General features: G+C 36.7%; 1 protein-coding gene across 1 annotated transcript in view; it reads left to right on the top strand.

Moving 5' to 3' along the window:
* GNAT3 (G protein subunit alpha transducin 3) overlaps positions 1 to 20,224 on the top strand; it is a 76,770-nt gene that overhangs the window by 21,759 nt on the left and 34,787 nt on the right. The window contains exon 2 of the mRNA XM_036761010.1: positions 8,676 to 8,718. Within this exon, the coding sequence (XP_036616905.1) occupies positions 8,676 to 8,718 (43 nt within the window). The remainder of the gene's footprint in view (positions 1 to 8,675; positions 8,719 to 20,224) is intronic.

Genomic DNA, 20,224 nt, shown 5'->3' with positions numbered 1-20,224 from the left:
AGAATGCCCCATAGTAAGCAACTTGCCAGCCCACTGGAGTGTTAGCAGGTAGTGACCATATTTACTATTCAGCAAGTGCTGGACAGCTCAGTGACAGATCTCAGACCAGGTCAGCCTAGGCGTAGAGGCTTGAGCTAATTTTCTGTCCTGAAATACAAGAGAGGTCTCTGAAGATCCAGTGCTCTGAAACTCAAAGATCCAAGAAGGTCTACTCCCAGGAGGAAGAGGACAGTACAGCAACCCATGAAACCCAAAGTGAGACCACAGAGCATTGGCCATTTCACTCAAAAAAGAAGAAAGTAAAGCTTGGGCCTAATGGAGCCCTAATTCAGGAACTGAAGCTGGAGAGATGAGTTAATCAAAGAAAAAAAAACTGACCAGTATAAAAAAATTATTGCAAATATAGAGATAACTGAAAAACAAGTAGATACTAAAAGAAAAACTGGTTTACCCACAATGACTACATAAATACCTGGGAAAAATGGAGCAATAAATTAAAAAGAAAAAGAAATGAAAACTCTGGAAGAAATAAATGGAAGCCAAATAAGAAGCTCAAACCTTATGTAAGAAATGAACTCTGAAAGCTCAAATAGGCTATACAAAAATCAACAATCCACAAGGACAACAATAAATATCAGAGAAGAATGAAATATAAGACATATAGTAGCAAAAGCAAGTGACCAAGAAAATTAGTAAAGAAGAGTTCACTTAAAAATGATTGGACTCTGTGACAACTATGATTGTAAAAAATACTAGACATAGTATTTCTATTTTTCATACTTCTTTTATTTTTTTAATTTTATTTATCTTATTCTGAGCTTAAGAAATAAAATACATTTCTGAAGAAGAAAGAAAACAAAGTAGAATAGAAAAAAGATCATCATACATGAAACTGCAAATCTATTTAATATGCAACTTGCTATTCCTTTTAAAATATGTTATCTTGTAACTTTCTTTCTTTCTTTTTTTCCTTTTTTTCTTCCCCCCAACCCTAGAGATGGCTACCATTAGACAAAACTACGTTTATGTATGTGTGTGTGTAAGGGTGTGTGTGTGTGTGTGTGTGTGTGTGTGTGTGTGTGTGTGTGTGTGTGTGTGTAAATCTACACATACACACAATCAATTCATACATATTTCTCTTTGTCAGTTCTTTCTCCGGATGCAGATAGCGAATTCCTTCATATGTCCCTTGTAGTTAAATTGAGTATTTCTAAGAGTCAAAATGACTTCATCACAAGAAATTAAATGGTAATATCCCAGACCTTTGAGAATAAGAAAGTGAAGTAAAGGTACAATGAATCCAGAAATCATCCACTAAAAGAAACTCCAAAAGCAAAAGTTCTAACAATTGCATAGCTCCAATCCAGAGTTCCCACACTGAAGGAAAAAAAATGCTACCTGTAACCAGAAAGAGGTAGCTGGGTATCAAGAAAACAGTCAAAATCACACAGGAGATGATACCTTCTATATAAATGAAAGGAGATAGTTTAATATACTATCCCAAAGGCATAATGGTTTCGCTTTCAATGAAAAAAAATACTTTTTGTACAAAGCTGAGTATAATCCTACAAAATGGTCAGGACTTTAAAGCAATATTTCTTTAAATTTTAGAAAATCATTAAACAAATGGGACAAAGCATTCTTCAACACCACGTAGAATAACTAACGGATTGAGAGTAAGAAAAATGTGTTCTAGTCCTGTTTTTGCTAGTAGTATAGTTAGCTGGCCTTAGGCAAGTCCCTAAAAGCCTCTGAAGCACATTTTCCTCATTGGAGAAATAAGCAGGTTGATCTATGGGGAATGCAGCTCAAAAATTCTGTGATTCTAAAAAATGTGTCTTTTGGGAACTGAACATTTTACCAAAACCTTGATGGACTAAAAAAAAAAGTAAGACTTAGAAAATTCCTATAAATCATTTTGAAAAAAAAAATCAAACACTTTAAAAAAGCTTAGATTTGCCTAAATCAAGACAGTTGTTATTTTTAATTAGTTTTATAATAGTGGCAAGTTAAGATCCTGAGTTAAAGTGAGGATTTCTCAATGCACCTGAATTTAGTTGAACATATAAATCTTCCTAGTCAAAATCATTGCTTTAAATAGAATTTACCAAAAATGAATGGTCATATCTAATTTTGCAGGGGGCCATCATATGCCTGAAATTCTGGATTTTTTTCTAGCAACATTTATATTTACTTGATTCTTCTTCAAATAATCAACATAATAAATTGGCATTTTGTAGAGGCTCTCATATTCTTTCCTCTGAGAAAAAGAATCACACAATGGATAGAGCACCAACCTTAGAGTAAGGAAGAGGTTAATTGAAATTTCTGTATCACACAAACTGTGTGACCTTTGACAAGTCAATTAACCTCTCAATATTTCAGCCAGTTCTCTAAGACTTCAAGTTACATATAAATTGCTAATTTATAATACTCCAGAGGTTCCCTATTCAGATGATATCACAAATTGAAAATCCAACTCACTTCCCCCAGCCAAAAATAAATAAGTAAATGCTTATAGACTTTCAACAAAAGAGATTTTATGGGTCCTCTTACTTGATATATTCCTAAATGGCCCATTAGAAACTAATCTAAGAATTTATCAGAGATTATCTTATACAATTAGTATATTAGGACCCCAGATTTAGAGTTGGGAAAGATCTTTAAAGGCCAATTAGTCCACTCCCCCTATTTTATAGAAGAAGAAATTGGCCAAATTAGTTCTTACTTCGGAGTTGTTGAGTTGTTTCAGTCCTGTCTGACTTCATAATCCCATTAAGGGTTTTTGTAGCAACAGATCCTGGAGTGGTTTGAATTTTCCTTCTCCGGCTCATTTTACAGATGAGTAACTGAAGCAAACAGGGCTAAGTGACTTGCCCAGGGTCACACAGCTGGTTAGTGTCTGAGGCCAGATTTGACTCAAGGAGATGAGTCTTCCTGATTCCAGGCCTGGCACTCTATGCACTATGGCACTACCTAGCTGTCTGAGAGTTCTCACTATAGATGTCAAACTGCAAAGATTCAGTCTCCTAGGAAAGTCTTGATTGTGAAGACCTGGCCAGAAGAGTAATGGCCTCTGTGTTAGAGCAATCCCTCTAACTCTCTAAAGTGCTTCAAGTGACAACATTTATGGACAAAACTACAGCTTAGATGTGAGAAATAATCCAGAATTCACTTCTGGAATACTCCAAGTCTATGGAACATAACAGAACTCATGCTGGATGATCTGAGTAGCCATGGGACTAAAGTCTTCAAGAATTACCTTGCCTTTTTTCATAGTCCCCAGTTCTCCTCTGACTCATTATTTCTAAAATAAGCCTTCCTCAAGGCTCTAACTCTAGGTATCCCTAATTCTTTTCTCTCTACCATTCTTCCTTCAGTGATCTCATCAACTCCCATGTCTTCACCATTGCCTCTATGAAGATGATTTCTACATCTTTGCTCCATCTACGTCTAGTCTTGTTCATAGTATACTATTCATTCATTGCTTGTTAGGAATCTCCACCTAGTTGTTCCATTAGCCCTTTAAGCTCAACATGTCTGAAATTGAACGAATCATTATTCTCCACAATTCTACTACATTCTTAGTCCTCATTTCCATATGGTCCTTTCTTCAGCCATTTACACAATCATCTTCAGCCATTAATCTACATTCCTCTTTCATCCCACTTCCAATCGTCCACAGAATCCTATCAGTTCCACCCTAGACAATATTTCTGGCATATAAGGTAAGTATAATAGAGAGTACTGAATCTGAAATCAAAAGAGACCTAGGTTTGAATCCAGCTCCTGGCACTTGCAAGCTGGGTAGCCATCAGTTAATTAATCCATCAACAAGTGCTTATTAGATATTTATCACACGCCAGGCACTGCACTTGGCACTAGAGATACAAGAATGAAACAGATCTATACATACAAAGAGTTTATATTCTGTGCCTGGCTCGTAGTAGGTACTTAACAAATGCTTATTGCATGGCATTCTCATGGAAGACATACTAAATATGTATATTTAAATGTTAAAAGTATAAACATGAAGTCAATAAATAAAACATATAGAGTAATTAAATACAAGGTAGCTTGGGGGAGAGGGCAGCAGCAATAAGAAGATCCTGTAGAAGATGTTGATTGAACTGTGTCTTAAAGATACAGAGGGATTCTGAGGCAGAGGTAAGGAAGAAAAACACTACAGGGATGTGGGGAGTGTATGAGGAACAGAGAGCAGGCCAATTTGGTTTGATTGCATAGAATGGAAGGAAGAATACTTGCCCAGTGTGGAAGGCAGGATAATATCCACCGAGGCTGGAAAAACTAGGCAGGAGCCATGTTGTGTTTAAGTTAAACAGTGGAGTTATATTTTATTTTAGAGGCCGTAGGCAGCCACTTGAGTCTACTGAGCAGGGGAGTCACCTGGTGAGAGCTGTAGTTAAGGAAAATCACTTCGGCAGTAATGTGTAGCATGGACCATGGGGTAAAGGCTTGAGGAAGAGGCATCAATTAGAAAGCTAGTGCAACAATCTTGGGGAAATGTGCTGAGGACCTGAAATGAAGTGGTACCTGTGTAAGTGCAGGGTTGTCCAATAATAGAAAATGTTGTAAATGATGAAATGGAAGATTTGGCAACTGATTAAACTGGAGAGTGAGTAGGGAACAACCTCAAGGTTAATACCCTGGGAGACTGGAAGTAGTGATACCCTTTGATAAAAACAGGGAATTCTGAAAGAAGGGGGTTGGGTAGGAGATAATGAAGCAGATCAATTTTGGATGTGTTGCTTTTGAAATGCCTGCGGGACATCTAGTCTGAAATGTCCGAAAAGACCATGGACAACTCAATTAGTTTCTCTTCATCACAGCACCTCAGAATAAAACACAGAGTAACCTTATAATGTAGTTACATTACCTCTTCCATGCCCTACTTTGTTTTTTGTTCCCCCTGGGGCCTGGCACAGCTCCTTGCAAAAACTAAGTGTTCATTACATCCTTGTTGAATTATCTTTTAACTTAATACTTCAATGTCTGTGATCTCACTGACAGTGAAATTATCTGCAAAGGAATCACAACCCAAGCAAATCTTCTCACACTGTGAAAGGCTTTATAACATCTTCCTTTAAACCACAGGATTATATATTTAGAATTGTAACCAACTTTGGAGTCAATCTACTTTAACTCTTCCATTTTTAACAGGAGGAAACTGAGTGAGAATCATGAAACTTTTATTAATCGACTACTGTGTGCCAAATGTATACATATATACATATGCATACACATATACACATATAATGTATTTCACTGCATAATCATCGCCAACCACACAATTGTCACACCTTGTTTTTTAAGTCCAAAAATTGTTTTATAATCTTTCATTGTGTAATCATTGCATGGTATAATTCTGTTCATCATACTGCTTAAAAGGTAAACAGAGCAGCAATGTATTCACCAGGGACATATGGATAAGCATCTATCTCCCATGCATTGCAAGCTGTGAGCAGTGAATTTTCAGCACACATGCATTGTCAACATACTTCTGAAAGCTGACTTCTATGGTGTGTTTAGATCACTGCAGTACATTAAGTTGTCACTCAACCCAAGGAAGAGCCATAGGCACAAGGGCAGTGGAAGGGCAGGAAAAGCTGCCATGAGTAAGTCATGTGATATGGTAAGACTTGCATCTGCCCAATTTTAACATATGTTCCCGAGTATTCTGTGCATCCTAATCTTGCACGGAATACAGTTTAGTAGTACATGATTTTCAAGTAATACTGGCACTTTTTAAAAAGCTTGATATAATGGTTGCACCCCACTTTTTTTTTTTACAAAAACAAATCTGGCATAAAATCTGTGACAATTACGTGGTGAAATACGGTACACACACATATGTATGTTTTTAACGTATACACACACACACACACACAATAAATACATGCTAAATTTACGGGAAGGGGTGGAGGCAACAGTTCATGGGCAGCTAGGGGTCACAGCAGCTAGAGTGCCAGGCCTGAAGTCAGGAAGACTCATCTTCCCGCGTTCAAATCCAGCCTCAGACATCTAATAGCTGTGCGACCCTGGGCAAGTCACTTAACCCTGTTTGCTTCAGTTTCCTCATCTATAAAATGAGTTGGAAAGGGAAATGGAAAACCACTTTAGTATCTTAGACAAGAAACCCCCTAACAGCATCATGAAGGGTTGGACACGTCTAAAATGACTGAACAGCCTGCTGAGAAGATTTGGAAAAGCTTCACATAAAAGGTTATCACTTGAGAAGACTTTTAAACAAAATAAAGAATTCGCATAGTGTCAATCTGTTGTTTTTTTGGGTTGCCCACAATTCTGGTTCTTTTAAGACTCTGATATTCCATTCCATGCAACCTTTAAACATTACAGGGATAATATTTTTCTCAATTCTTCTTCAGTTCCAAGCTTCATCATAACTATATAACATTATTTATTTTCTTGTTTTTGCGTTTATGTTGATGTACTTTTTAAGTATGTCATTTTCACGATTCTGCTTCCTTCACTCTACAGCAGTTTTTATAAATCTTTCCATACTTCTTTGCATTCTAACTATTTCTGGGGGGTTTCCTGTGGAACAGTAATTTTCACTATATTCATGTACTTGGATTTATTTAGCCACTCACTTAGCTGGGTACTTTGTTTCCAGTTCTTTCTTACCACAAAAAAGGGCTGATAAGAATATCTGGATGTGAGAATTTTGTTTTCTTTTAAGAAAAATCATATTAATATCTTTTCAGAAAGCTATGTCTTCTGACAAAAATAAGAGGGAAACATATTTAGTAAAATTAACCAATACATTAAAATTATCTGAAATTAATGGCAGTCTTCTATACTCACAGTCTCCCATCTCTGTAAAGAAGGCAGGGAAGTAGCTTCTTATATCTATTTTTGGGGCCAAACCACCATTATAGTTTTATAGCATTTGATTTTTTTAAAAATTGTTTTGTAGTTTTCAAACTCTGCGTTGTTGTCATCAGGCAGGTTGTTTTCCTGGTTCTGCTAATATCACTTTGCAACATTTCATATACTCTTCCCATGCTTCTCTATATTCATCATTTCTTATATAGTATAATAATATTGCATTACATCTATGTACTGCCATTTGGTCAGCTATTCCCCATTTAAAGGATTTCTACTTTGTAATTCTTTGCTATTACAAAAGTGTAGTTCAATATTTTGGTGTAAAAGGGACTTAGCAGTTTTTCACTGACCTAGCTTGTGTCTAGTAAGTTGGATCTCTAGGTCCCAAGGAATAGATGCTGAAGATACTTTCTGAACATAATTCTAAATTATTTTACAGAATCGTTGGGTCATTTCACAATTCTACCGATAATGCATTAGTATGCTTAACTTTCTGCTACCTGTCCTATTGTATTTATACTTTATGTCATCTTTGCCAATTTATTGGATATGTAATAAAACATATGAGTTGCCTTAATATTCACTTCCTTTTTCATTAGTGATTTGTAGCAATAGCTCATGTTGTTGTTCAAAAACTGCAATTGTTCTTTTGAAAACAGTTTGTTCTCAATTCTATATTAACAAAAGACAAACAGAACTTCACATAGTGAACTAGGTACAGTCACACCTTGAGTTTGTATGAGAGTAAAGAACCATTTTCTCCTTGGCTTCTCTTAATTGGTCTCCTACTGACATTTTGCTGCCATTTTTATCCATGTCTACAAGAATGTTCTACAAGTGAATCTGCAAACCAAGGCATGTCTACAACTGAATCTTGGGTTCCTTTCTTGAGTTATAATGGATATTTTGGAGCCCATCTCTCTGCAGTCTCTCTCCAAGGATTTGCTATCCAGAAGTATTTAATTGCACATGCAAACAGAAATTTCACTACAACAACCACAAGAACACTTCTTATAATAAATGAAATTAAACTCAAAGCTTGGGGTGGGCTGTGGGGTAAAATCAAGAAAGCAGATGAAGCTCTTCTCTTATTTTTCTCAGGGAATTAATTTTTCCCTTAGGGTAGATTTGAATTGCACTTGAAATTTTTGCTGCACTCATTCTAAGGCAGCTGGAACAAGAATTTTGTTTCACCGTTTATTTGATACTTGAAAAGGGAACATACTTTTTTCCATGGTAACTATCTTGGGCTTCTGGCCAAGGAGATTTTTTTGAGGGGGGTGGGTAGGGGGAATGTTGGCTTTTTTTTACCTGTAATATGTCTGGAGGGTGCTAGGTGGTACAGTGGATAGAGTGTCAGGCCTGGAATCAGGGAGACCTGAGTTCAAATGTAGCCTTAGACATACTTAGTGTGACCTTTAGCGCTGTTTGCTTCAGTTTCCTAATTTGTGTAATGAGCTAGAGAAGGAAATGGCAACCCACTCTAGTACCTTTGCCAAGAAAAATCACAAATGGGGTCACAGAGAGGTTGGACATAACTGAAACAACTGAACAACAAAAACAGAGAACAGAAGAGTGGCAAGCCTTCCCTAATATCCAGGAGAGCAAATTCCACCAAATTTTCCAAACTTGTAGAAGTGAATCTTCTTTAATGATAATAATAATAATAATAGAATGTGTTTTTAATTAAGAAAAATGATAGTTTTTTTTTCTTTTTGCTGAGGAAGTGATAATGATAGCTTTTAATACTTACGGGCATCCATATCTCCAAATTGTTAACCATGAGTGGTCTTGTCTTTTTGCAGGTGCTGGCGAATCTGGAAAAAGCACAATAGTCAAGCAGATGAAGTAAGTATCTGCCTCTCTTAGAGCAGCCTGTGTTCATCTTTTATTGTTGGTATAGATAAAGAGCTAGAGAAGAAAGATTGCTAAACTAGAAGTTTGTTTTTTTGTTGATTCATATTGTTTTGGGCTGTAGCAGAAAATTTTACTGTTCCTTTACCAAATGTGCTGATCAGGTGTGGTCACAAACATAATGGATAAGTGATAATTCTAAAAAAAAAAAAGGAAGCCAATGGCAGTAAATATTTATTGAATGCTATCTGGGTACAGATCCTCATATCAGGTTCAGGTGAGGAGATATGCAAATTTGTAATAAGGTATTATAATAATTATTATTTTATATCACTTGCAGGGTTACAAAGCATTTTACATTTGTTATCTCACTTCTTCTCCACAATAACCCTGTGAAGTAAGTAGTACGATTACAGATAATGAAGCCAAGCCTGAGATCACACGCCTTGATCACAACTAGTCAATGTCTGAAGCAGAATTTGCACTCAATTCTCACTCCATCTAAGTTCAGCAGTGTATCTCCTGAACCACCCATCTGCCTCTAATCAATCCCAATCTCAAGTTTAATTTCCAGCAGGGGAATGTTACCAAGTCATAGTAATATCTAATATTAAGATAATAGCTTTAGTATCATAAGGAACTTTAAGGTCATCTAATGCAATATATTAATCTTTTTAGATAAGGAATCTGAGGCCAAGAGAAGTTAAGTAATAGATTCAAGCCTAGGTCACAGGCTGTCAAATTCAAAACTCTTTCCAGTACATCATAATATTGCCTCCTACATTATAAAAGCAATGGAGAGTTACACAACAAAGTAGAGAGAGCATTTCATTGCAGATTTTGGGGATTTAGGGTGTGGCATGTTTTATACGTTGTCAGGCTGGCTGTGCTGGTTAGTTTTATCTAAAGTTTTTTTCTCTTTGACACTGGGAAGAGGAGTAGAGTGGTATACATTAATTATAATGATGATAATAATGATAAATGATGCAGCTGGCATTCATATAGTTCTTAAAGGTTTGCAAAGCATTTTATGAATATTATCTCATTTGATACTTATGAGCCTGGGGTGGCAGGTATAACTATAATCGCCATCTTATAGATGAGGAAACTAAAGCCAACAGAGGTTAAATGACTTGTCCAAGGTCACATAGCTAGTAAGTGTATAAGGCTGGATTTTGAACCCAGGTCTTCCTGACTCCAGATAAATGACTGTTATATAAAAATAATAGAACTTCCTTTTTTAAGGATTTAGTTCAGAGTGGGGGGAAATAACTACATTTGCAGCTCAAGGGAATCAGGGAAAAGGTGCCATCTGAGTCACACTTTAAAGCTTGGGTAGGAGTTCAACAGGCAAAGCCAGAGGTGGAGGACATACCAGGCCTACACAGTCTTTTATGCAAAGGGAGGAAAATGGAAAAACATTGTAAATTTTTTTCTTGGCTTGGTTTTGTGGAGGAAAGCAAAGTGCGCAGAGTTGTCTAGTCGAACTGATGGGCAGTTGAGTAATAAGAAGTGATAAAGGGTAGGGAGGGACCAAATAGCAAAAGCATTTAACTCTACTTGGTACGTGATAGAGAGCCACTAAAGATTATTGAGCATTGTAGTGACATGACCTGATCTGCATATTTGGAAGAACATTCTTTGCAGCAGAACAATGGATTACACCAGGGAGAGGAGAAGAGATGCTATCTTTTAAAAGGCTTTGATAGTTATTCGTATGCATAGTAATCAGGACATATGTGTGGGTGGTAACAGTGTTTGGAAAGGAGGGAACCAGTTTCAAAGACATTACAGAGATGACCTAGGATTTAAGAGAGAGGTGAATGGAAGTTTGGAGTTGAGATGAGGTCAATTTCTTAAGTGAAGAAACAATCTCTCTTTGTGTTTACAAGTAAACCCTCACTTTTAATTACCTTGTTCAATCAGTGAATCTACAAATATTTATGGAATATCTACTGCGTAGAAAGCACTATCCTAGGTTTTACCGAACATAAAAGAAGATGGCAGACAACTTTTAGACTTGAAGATGCTTATAGTTTAATTGAGGAAAATATATATGTGTGTATGTGTGTGTATATACACACACATACATACATATATAGATGTGTGTATATATGTGCATAGAACTCATATATGTGCATAAAACTTTAGCCAACAATGCAAAACAAGTCAAAGGAACCTTAGGTTTGGAGTCAAAAGGTAAGACTCTCATTTATTAGTAGTATGGCAAGTCAGTTAATCTCTCTAAACCTCATGTTTCTTATATGCAAAATGGGGATACAAATATTTAGATTCCTCTCCTTGTGGAATCATTATGAAAGAAAAAATACACTATATAAGCCATAATGTTTTGTAGCTATTCAATTCAACAAATATTGACTATGGACAAAGCACGTTGATTGACATAAAAGGAACAAAGGTAGTTGCACTTACTGTCAAGAATCTTGCCTAATATATGATGAAACACAAGCAAAGAGATATGAATAATACAAAAGATAGTGAAATAAATGTAAGAAACTAGGCAAAGTGTTGTGAGAAATTTGACAAAAGAGGAATTATTTCCACTTTGGAAGTCATGGAAGACATCAGGTAGTGGCACTTGATTTAGACCTTGATGAAAGGGAAGGGGTTTTTTGTTTTTTTGTTTTTTGTTTTTTTTCGGTGAGTAAAGAGGAAGGGTCCATTCTAGCCATGGTGAGCAGCATGAAACAAAAGCACTTCTACAGGTAGGAGAAAGTAGCCAAAAGATAAAGAGAGAATACCTTGACTGGCTGAAACAGAGAGAACATGAAAGGGAGTGATTAAAAAAAATTAAGCCATCTGCCATTATTGTTATTATTACATAAATGTTATAATAATCACAGAGTGTTATGTAAATGTCAGTTATTATCATCATATTATTATTGTGTATGACAAAGGAGTAGGACCAAACAAACTTGTTATAAGCAATGAGGAGGAAAAATAAACTACCAGCTTTGGTGGCCAAAGAAAAACTCTTGGCAGATATGTTGCCAGAATACTATCTTGAAGGATGAGTGTTATATCAATGGATAGGGAAGTCTGCTGAGTAGGTAAATCATGTGAGTTAATCTACTATTTTAGACATTTCTTTTTCAGCTATATTCAATTATTGATCATTAACATGATTAATATGGCTGTCAGTACAAGCCAGATTTTGTGATAGTACCAAACCTCAAACTAACTGATCTTCATCTGGTGGTTTTCACTGGACAGCTGCAACTTCAATCTCACCAGAAATTTATAATCCCTGTCTGATTTATAGTATGATCATAGTTGTAACGGAGCAGGGAGGGGATTTAGTTTCTACTTGTGACATGAATAAATGCTCATGGAAATATTTAGTTCCGGTTTGGATTGGTTCAGAAATGACACAGAGTCTCAAGTTCGAGATATATATATATATATATGCATATATATACATATGTATTCATATATATGCATATATATATAAAACTAAAATTTATTAATGAAATAATAACAATAATAATAAAAGTCTCAATCAGTGAGTCCCAATACTTATGTAACAATCAGTAAATCCCAATGGTTATGTCACAATAGGTAAATCCCAACAGTTATGTCACAATCAGTAAATCTCAACAGTTATGCCACAATCAGTAAATCTCAACAAGTATGTCACAACCAGTAAGTCTCAAAAGGTATGTCACAATCGGTAAATTTCAACAGATATGTCACAATCAATAAGTCTCAATAGGTATCCAATATTACCACAATTGATCAGCACTAACAAGGGAATTATCTATATCTGGATCACGTGGCTGGGGAGTCCTGGGTCAGCCTCCAGTGTCCCAACAGGAAGATCTCAAGGCTATTTGTCAGTACCACAGGGTAGGGGGACTCCCAAAGATGGCTCAGGACTGCCCACCTTTAGTAGTCCCCTCTAACCAAGAAGGCATTTTGCCAATTAAATGAGCGATTGATGGGAAAGGAGCTGTTCTCAAAACATCCTTGAGAGCATTTCTATTTAGGAATGTCTGATTCCAGGAGGGATGGCCAGTCCTCCCTGGTAGCAGACATCATAAACAGTCCTTCAAGGTCTAGCTAGGAATAAGATTAGTTAGAGTCATCCAGAGAAAGAATTAGGGAGTCTGAATGCTAATTGAAGCCAACTATTTGCTCTCTTTTTTTTCTTTTTTCTTCTTTTTTGGTTTTGTTTCTTCTTTCTCACGATACATTTCATTGGTTATAATTCTTCTTTATAACTTGACTATTGTGTAAATAAGTTTAATGCAAAGGTATGTGTAGAACCTATATTGGATTACATGCCATCGAGGCGGGAGGGGAGAGAAGAGGGAGGGGGAGAAAAATTGGAACTCAAAACTTGTGGAACTGAGTGTTGTAAACTAAAAATAAAAAAAAAAATTAAAATTTTAAAAAAGGTTAGTTAGAGTCAGATTGTGGGCATATTGATCGAGGTCAGAATGTCCTAATCAATTTATGCATCACAACCTCCCTGCTGACCCAGTATTTATGAGGGCACTGACTTCTACGAAGTCCAGAAATATTGTGGTTGTAATTTATTATTACCAGTTAAGACGCATTGCTCTGATAAATATTTTTAAGTGGTCATTAGTTTCCCACATTCTAATAAAGTTACAGTAAAGCTGTCCCATCTTTGCAGAATACCATTTTAATATCAATGCTGCTTTTATGGAATGAAAGTGACATTACGAATTAGCAGTTTTAATTTTGTCTGTTGCCTAGACAGTGCCTCTGCAAATGTCTGCAAACTAAATCATGCTTTGAATATATTAGTTTTATTTCATGAACCGGGTTTCATAGGACCATGGGAACTTTCAGGCTCAAAGGGAGATCTTCTAATCCAACCCTCTCACTTTACACATAAGGAAATTGGAGTACAGAGAAGTTAAGTCGCTTACTCCTAGATCTTACAGGTAGTGAATGAGAGAGGCAAGTCATGTGACTACAAATCCATTAGTTTCTCCAGTGACCTACACTGCTCTTCCTTTTAAATAGAGGTCAAACACCATGATAAAGAACATCACTATAACATATACTTTACTATAGCCATCAGATGTCCATGTGACCTGTTGCAGAGTGGCCTAAAACCTGAAGTATCATAGGATGCTTTTGCTACTCCAACCCCGTGCCCCTGGAGAGCACTCCAGGGTCTAAGCTGCAGCCCAATTTGAAGAATTGGCAGTGTACTGTGAGTGACAGTAGCCTATCATCTCACCAGACCTGGAATCAAAGCAATGCCAAAAAATATCTCAGTGTCTTTAAAGCTACAGGTGCGTCCTCTCCAGAGCCTATCTGGGGTATTCAGTAGGTTTCAGAAATTTGTCTTAGAAACAAAAAGTCACAAAGTACTCAGGACAGCCTCTTAAAATCATCATCACACTGATGTCAGGAATATGACTCCAGAAAGACATACCTTATTTTAAAGAAAAAAAGAGATGATAGGTTAAGAACCAGCCAATCAATAAGCTTTACTAAGCATCAAGTGTCTGCCAGGCACTGGGAATACAAATACAAAAGTGAAGCATTCTTTTCCCTCAAAAAGCATGCGTTGTATCAGGAATGTATGTGTGTGTGTGTGTGTGTGTGTATACACACATACACATACATATATGCATATATATGCGTACACACATATACATACATATGTATGTATATATACACATTTATATACATACACATATATGTAAAAATGTGTGTATATATATTTACAAGGGTGTATAAAATGAATATAAAATAGATTCACAGTAATTGGGGGGGAGAATGAGTTATTAGAGGGGAGAGATCAAGAAAGTCCTCATAGAGAAGGTGAAATGAGCTCAGTCTTAAAATAAATTATGCGCTATAAGAAGTAGAAGTGAGGAGGAAAAACATTCCAGGCATCAGCGATAGCTGATGATAAGGCATCATGGGAGATGGGAGATGGAATGTTGTGTGTATCAGGTATAGTAAGTAGGCCAATCTGGCAGGACCAAAGGATAGTAATGTGGAATGAGGTCACAAAGATAGACTGGGGTTAGGTTGTGAAGAACTTTAATTGACAAAGAGTGAAATTTCTTTTTGATCCTAGAAATCACAGGGAGCCACTGGAGTTTATTGAGTTGGGAAGTGCCATAGTCAGATCTACTCTTTAAAATACCACTTTGACTTCTGTGTAAGGATGAATTAGAGTAGAGAGAGATTAGAGGCAAACAGAACTATCAGGGGTCTATTGCAGTAGTTCTGATGTAAGGGCATGAGGGTGATGGTTGTGTGAGTAGAGAGAAAAGTATAAAATATCATTGCACATTAGGAACCAGAATGGTGAGCTACAATATTTGAGTGTGTCTGAATGGAGACAGAAACAAAATCAATCTTATCATCAGGATCTATTACAGACAATCTAGGGGTGGAGGTGAAGGAGTAAATTCACAGTTTGGGAAACAGACCACAAGAATGGCCAAGAGGTATGGTGGAATAGTGAGTAGGAAATTCACTTATCCAGACATCTGCTGGAGCTCTCTCATCCAAAAGCAAAACAGCTAAGGCTTTTCTTGGTTTGTTTTAATGGCAAATTTAGCATTCAAAAGATAGAAGAAGCCATGAAGGGTGTTATTATTCTAGACATGTTCCTCACCAATGAGATGCAACTAGTTTGTGGGACAAAAATTTCTTTGGAGAAAATGATCTCTACAAATTTAGAATCTGTAATAGATAAGGAGAGGAAAGCTAGACATCATCTCATACCTATCTGAAATTTTGCCATAGCTGGTTACAAACAGTTCAAAGAAGGAAAAATTACATACTATAGATGGAAATTCTACAGAAATTCCCAAGGAATGAAATTCTTAATAGTGAAAAGGGATATGGGAGATTTCTAAAGACATGGATGTGGATGCACAGGGAACTTATGGATGACAATGGACTTTAAAGAATGGAAACATGTAAAAATGGTATCAAGAATTTTAAGGTTAAAATGAGCTACAAATGTCAAGCAAAGTTCAGGACAAACAAAAGCTAGCTAAAGAGAGGGAATCAAAGAGATAGGACTAAAACTAGAATAAGTATTTGGGGTGGAATACTAATAATGGATGGGACAACTAGGTGGCTCAGTGGATAGAGCAACAGGCCTGGAGTCAGGAAGACCTGAGTTCAAAAGTGGGATCAGACAGTTAATAGCTATGTGATCTTGGGCAAGTCACTTAACTCTGTTTGCCTCAATTTCCTCATCTGTAAAATGAGCTGGAGAAGGAAATGGAAAACCACTTCAGTGTCTTTGCCAAGAAAACCCCAAATGGGGTCATGAGGAGTTGGATGCAACTGAAACGACTGAACAATAAAAAAAAATTTAAAAAAACAATGGATACTAGGAAGAAAGTAGAACTACAAAACCTGAGGATTATAGGTAGATGCAAATGGGACCTCAGAGTCATCCACTACAATTATCTAATTTTACAGATGAGCAAACTGAGAAAGCTAACTGATTTGATTTTTTTTTTGCTACCGTTATCCCTACCAATGAAAATGACCTAGAACCAAAAAGAGTAGAGGAAAAACGACTGGTGGGGATCTGAGTCTCAATGTAAATAAAAAATAGTAAAAGAGAACCTGGACAGCTAGGTGGCACAGTGGATAGAGCCCCAGAACTGGAGTCAGAAAGACTCATCATCCTGAGTTCAAATCTGGCAGCTTTGTGACTCTGGGCAAGTCACTTAACTCTGTTTGTCTCAGTTTCCTCATCTGTAAAATGAGCTAGAGAAGGAAATGACAAATTACTCCAGTAACCTTGCCAAGAAAATCCCAAATGGGGTCATAAAACATTGGGAAAGACTGAAATGACTCAACAACAACAGAGAACTTAGATCTCTGTAAGTCATTCGGCCCAGGTAAGTAACATCCCAGGTTACCAAATAACCTGGCAGATGTGATTACCAAGTGTTTGGCCATAATACTTGAAAAATCATGAAGAGCAAGAAGTACCAGAGTACTAGAGAGAGCAGATGTTGTCCTAATTTTTTTTAAAGCAACAGAATGAAGTACGAAAATGCGAGTTGAAATTTGATTCCTGGCAGAATCCTATGAATGGTTACGAACATACAGAAAAGGAATAGGTAACTAGAAAGGGGCATCATGGCGCTACCAAGAACAGTTCAGGCCCCAGTGACCTCATCTCCCTTACTTTTGCCAATGTTACTAGATGAATGAATCAGAAGAACTGTGTCGACATAGTATCCTTAGATTTTAACAAAGCATTCTTTGATGTTCCTGGGGACAAGAGAGAGAGAGTTTTGAACTAGATGATAAATAATGCAGACCTGGTTGACTGCTCAGAGTCCAAGAATAATCAGTAAGGTATGGGTATCAACTTAGAATGAGACTGCAAATGAAATACACTAGATACCTGTGCTTGGCTCTGGTCTATTTAGCATTTTTATTAGTGATTTGGCGGTGCCATAGATGGCAGGATTATTTAATTTCCAGATAACACAACCCTGGGAGAGGTTGTTGATGTCCTGGATCTCAGATTCAAGGATTCAAAACAAAAAAAAATGGCAAAAAGCCAGAAGCTAAATCTATTAAATTCGAATTTCACATGTCTGTAACTTATTTACATGCATAGCCTGTACATGTGTGTATAAATATATGTATCTTGATAATTATGAATATTACATCTGTTCTCCACAACAAACCTAGAAGGTGGTACTATTATCCTATTTTACAGTTGAAACAAACAGAGATTAAGGGATTTACCCAAGCTGCCACAGAGCTAGTTAAGTATGTGCAACTGGATTTGAACTTAAATCTTCCTAACTCCAGGTCTGTCTGTCTGTCTATCTATGTATCTATATCTATCTACCTATCTATATCTATCTATATCTATCTATCTATCTATAGTTATCTATCTATCTCTATCTACTGCACCAACTCTAATTTCTGCTGTGCTACAATTGTGATTCTTTTATAAATGTGTGTATACACATATACACATGTTGTTGAGTCATTTTTAGACATATCTGACTCTCTGTGACCCCATTTGGGGTTTTGTTGACAGAAATCCTGGAGTGGTTTGCCATTTCCTTGTCCAGCTCATTTTACAGATGAGGAAAATGATGTGAAAAGGGTTAAGTGACTTGCCCAGGGACCCACAGCTAGTATCTGAAGCCAGATTTGAACTCAGGAAGAGGCGTCTTCCTGACTCCAGACAAAATATACTGTCTACTGTGCCATCTACCTGTCCCTGTGTGTGTCTGTTTATATATGTGCATATATATGCATTTGGCCAAAGAGAACGTTTCATGAGGAAACTCCTTCTACCAAAACAAATCCGTAACTTGTATGCAATTTGTAGTCTGACAGATTTGCCTGAGACACTTAGAGTTTAAGTCACTTTCCTAGGGTCACATTTGTTGCTCTTCAGTTGTTCAGTAGTGTCTGACTCCTCATGACCCCCATGGACCATAGCACACCAGGCCCTTTTATCCTCCACTATTTCCTGAAGTCTATCCCGTCTCATATTCATTGCTTCCATGACACTTTATATCCATCTCATCTTCTGCTGTTCCCTTTTCCTTTTGCCTTCAATCTTTCCTAGCATCAGGATCTTTTCTATTGAGCCCTATCTTCTCATTAGTTAGCAAAGTATTTAAGCTTCAGCTTCAGTATTTTTCCTTCCAATTAATAGTCAGAGTTAATTTCTTTAAGTAGTGATTGATTTGATCTCCTTGCTATCCAAAGGACTATCAAAAGTCTTCTCCAACTCCACAATTTGAAAGTGTCAATTCTGCAGAGCTCAGCTTTCCTTACAGTGCACCTCTCACAGCCATCCATTGCTTCTGGAAAAAAAAGACATAGCTTTGACTATTCAGACCTTTGTCAGCAAGGTGATGTCTCTGCTTTTTAGCATGCTGTCCAGATTTTCCATAGATCTTCCACGAATCGAGTGTCTTAATTTCATGGCTGCAGTCACTGTCTGCAGTGAGCTTCCATTTCTTCTCCCTTTATTTGCAGGAAATAATGGGACCAGATGTCACAATCTTCATTACTGTTTTTTCAATGTTACGCTTCAAGCTAGCATTTACATTCTCCTCTATAACCCTTCTCAAGAGGTTTCTTAATTCTTCTTCACTTTCTGCTGTTGGAGTAGTATTGTCTGCATATCTGAGATTGTTGGCATTTCTCCTGGCATCTTTGTTTCTGCCTTTTTATTCATCCAGCCTGGCATTTTGCATGATGTGCTCCATATAAGTTAAATAGATAAAGTGACAATATACAACCTTGTCATACTTCTTTCCCATCTCAAACCAATCAGTTGTTCCATACGAGTTCCTCAGGAGACAAGCAAGATTTGGTAAGATTTGCCACTACTTGCTGTGATCCACACAGTTGAAGGCTTTAGTGTAGTCAATGAAGTAGAAACAAACGCTTTTTCCAGAACTCCTTTGCTTTCTGAACAATCCAGTGAATGTTGGCATTTTGCTCTCTAGTTCCTCTGCCTCTTAGTGTCACACAGTATGTATCAAAGGTGGGATTTTGAACCCAGACCTGCTTGACTTTGAGACTGACTCTCTATCCAGTATGCCTTGCCATTTTCCGTTATAAATTGAACAGGAATAGGTGTAAAATTCTTCATCTGGGTTAAAATAAAATGAACTTCAGAAGCATAGGAATAAAGTATAGCTATTTAACATTTCATGTTAAAAGGATATAAACAGATAATAGTAATAAGTAGATAAAAAGTATTTTAAAAGATAAATAGATAAAAAGTTATTGCGTAGATTTGATTCTTCACCAAATTCTACAGTTATTATTAAATGAATGATCAGAGAACATATAGAAAAAGAAGTGACTAGAGTCAGCAAGGTTCCATAAAGAACAGTTTGTCTAATTGACCTCATTTCCTTTGTGGATGAATGGATCTGGAGAATGCTATAGACATAGTATACATAGATATTCAATATGAATCAAGAATTCAATACAGAAAACAAAAATTCTAATGTGGTCTTCATTACAAAGTCATAATATGCTGAAAAAATAAGCTGGTCAGACTATTTCTGGAATACGATTCACATGTTGTCACTGCGTTTTAGGAAGGGACTTGATATGCTGGATCGTCTAGTGACTATGATAGTGAGGGCCTTAAGATCATGGACCATGAGAAATGAATGAAGGGACTCAGAATGTTTAGCATGAAGTAGGGGCAATGTGATAGTGATCTTCTAGTATTGAAAAATACCCTAAAAAAAGGAATACAATTGTTCTATATGGCCCTAGATGGCAGAACAAAAGAGAGAAAGATTTAGGATTCTTGCAAGGAAACACTTCCTCAAAAGTTACCTAAAAATGAAATGGGCTTGAATTCTTCCTCTATCTACAGATCCAAAAGAAATTTCATCCTTGCTCCTCTTAAGTTGTATATGATGTGGATATGTATGTATGTTTGTATGCATGTATGTGTATTCTATATGTATGTCTCCGTACATACATATGCACTTGTGTGTACACA

Source organism: Trichosurus vulpecula, chromosome 5 (genome assembly GCF_011100635.1).
Source record: "Trichosurus vulpecula isolate mTriVul1 chromosome 5, mTriVul1.pri, whole genome shotgun sequence".
Taxonomy (NCBI): Eukaryota; Metazoa; Chordata; class Mammalia; order Diprotodontia; family Phalangeridae; genus Trichosurus; species Trichosurus vulpecula.
Note: the sequence above shows the minus strand (reverse complement) of the source record. Positions and strands in the feature narration are given on the sequence as shown.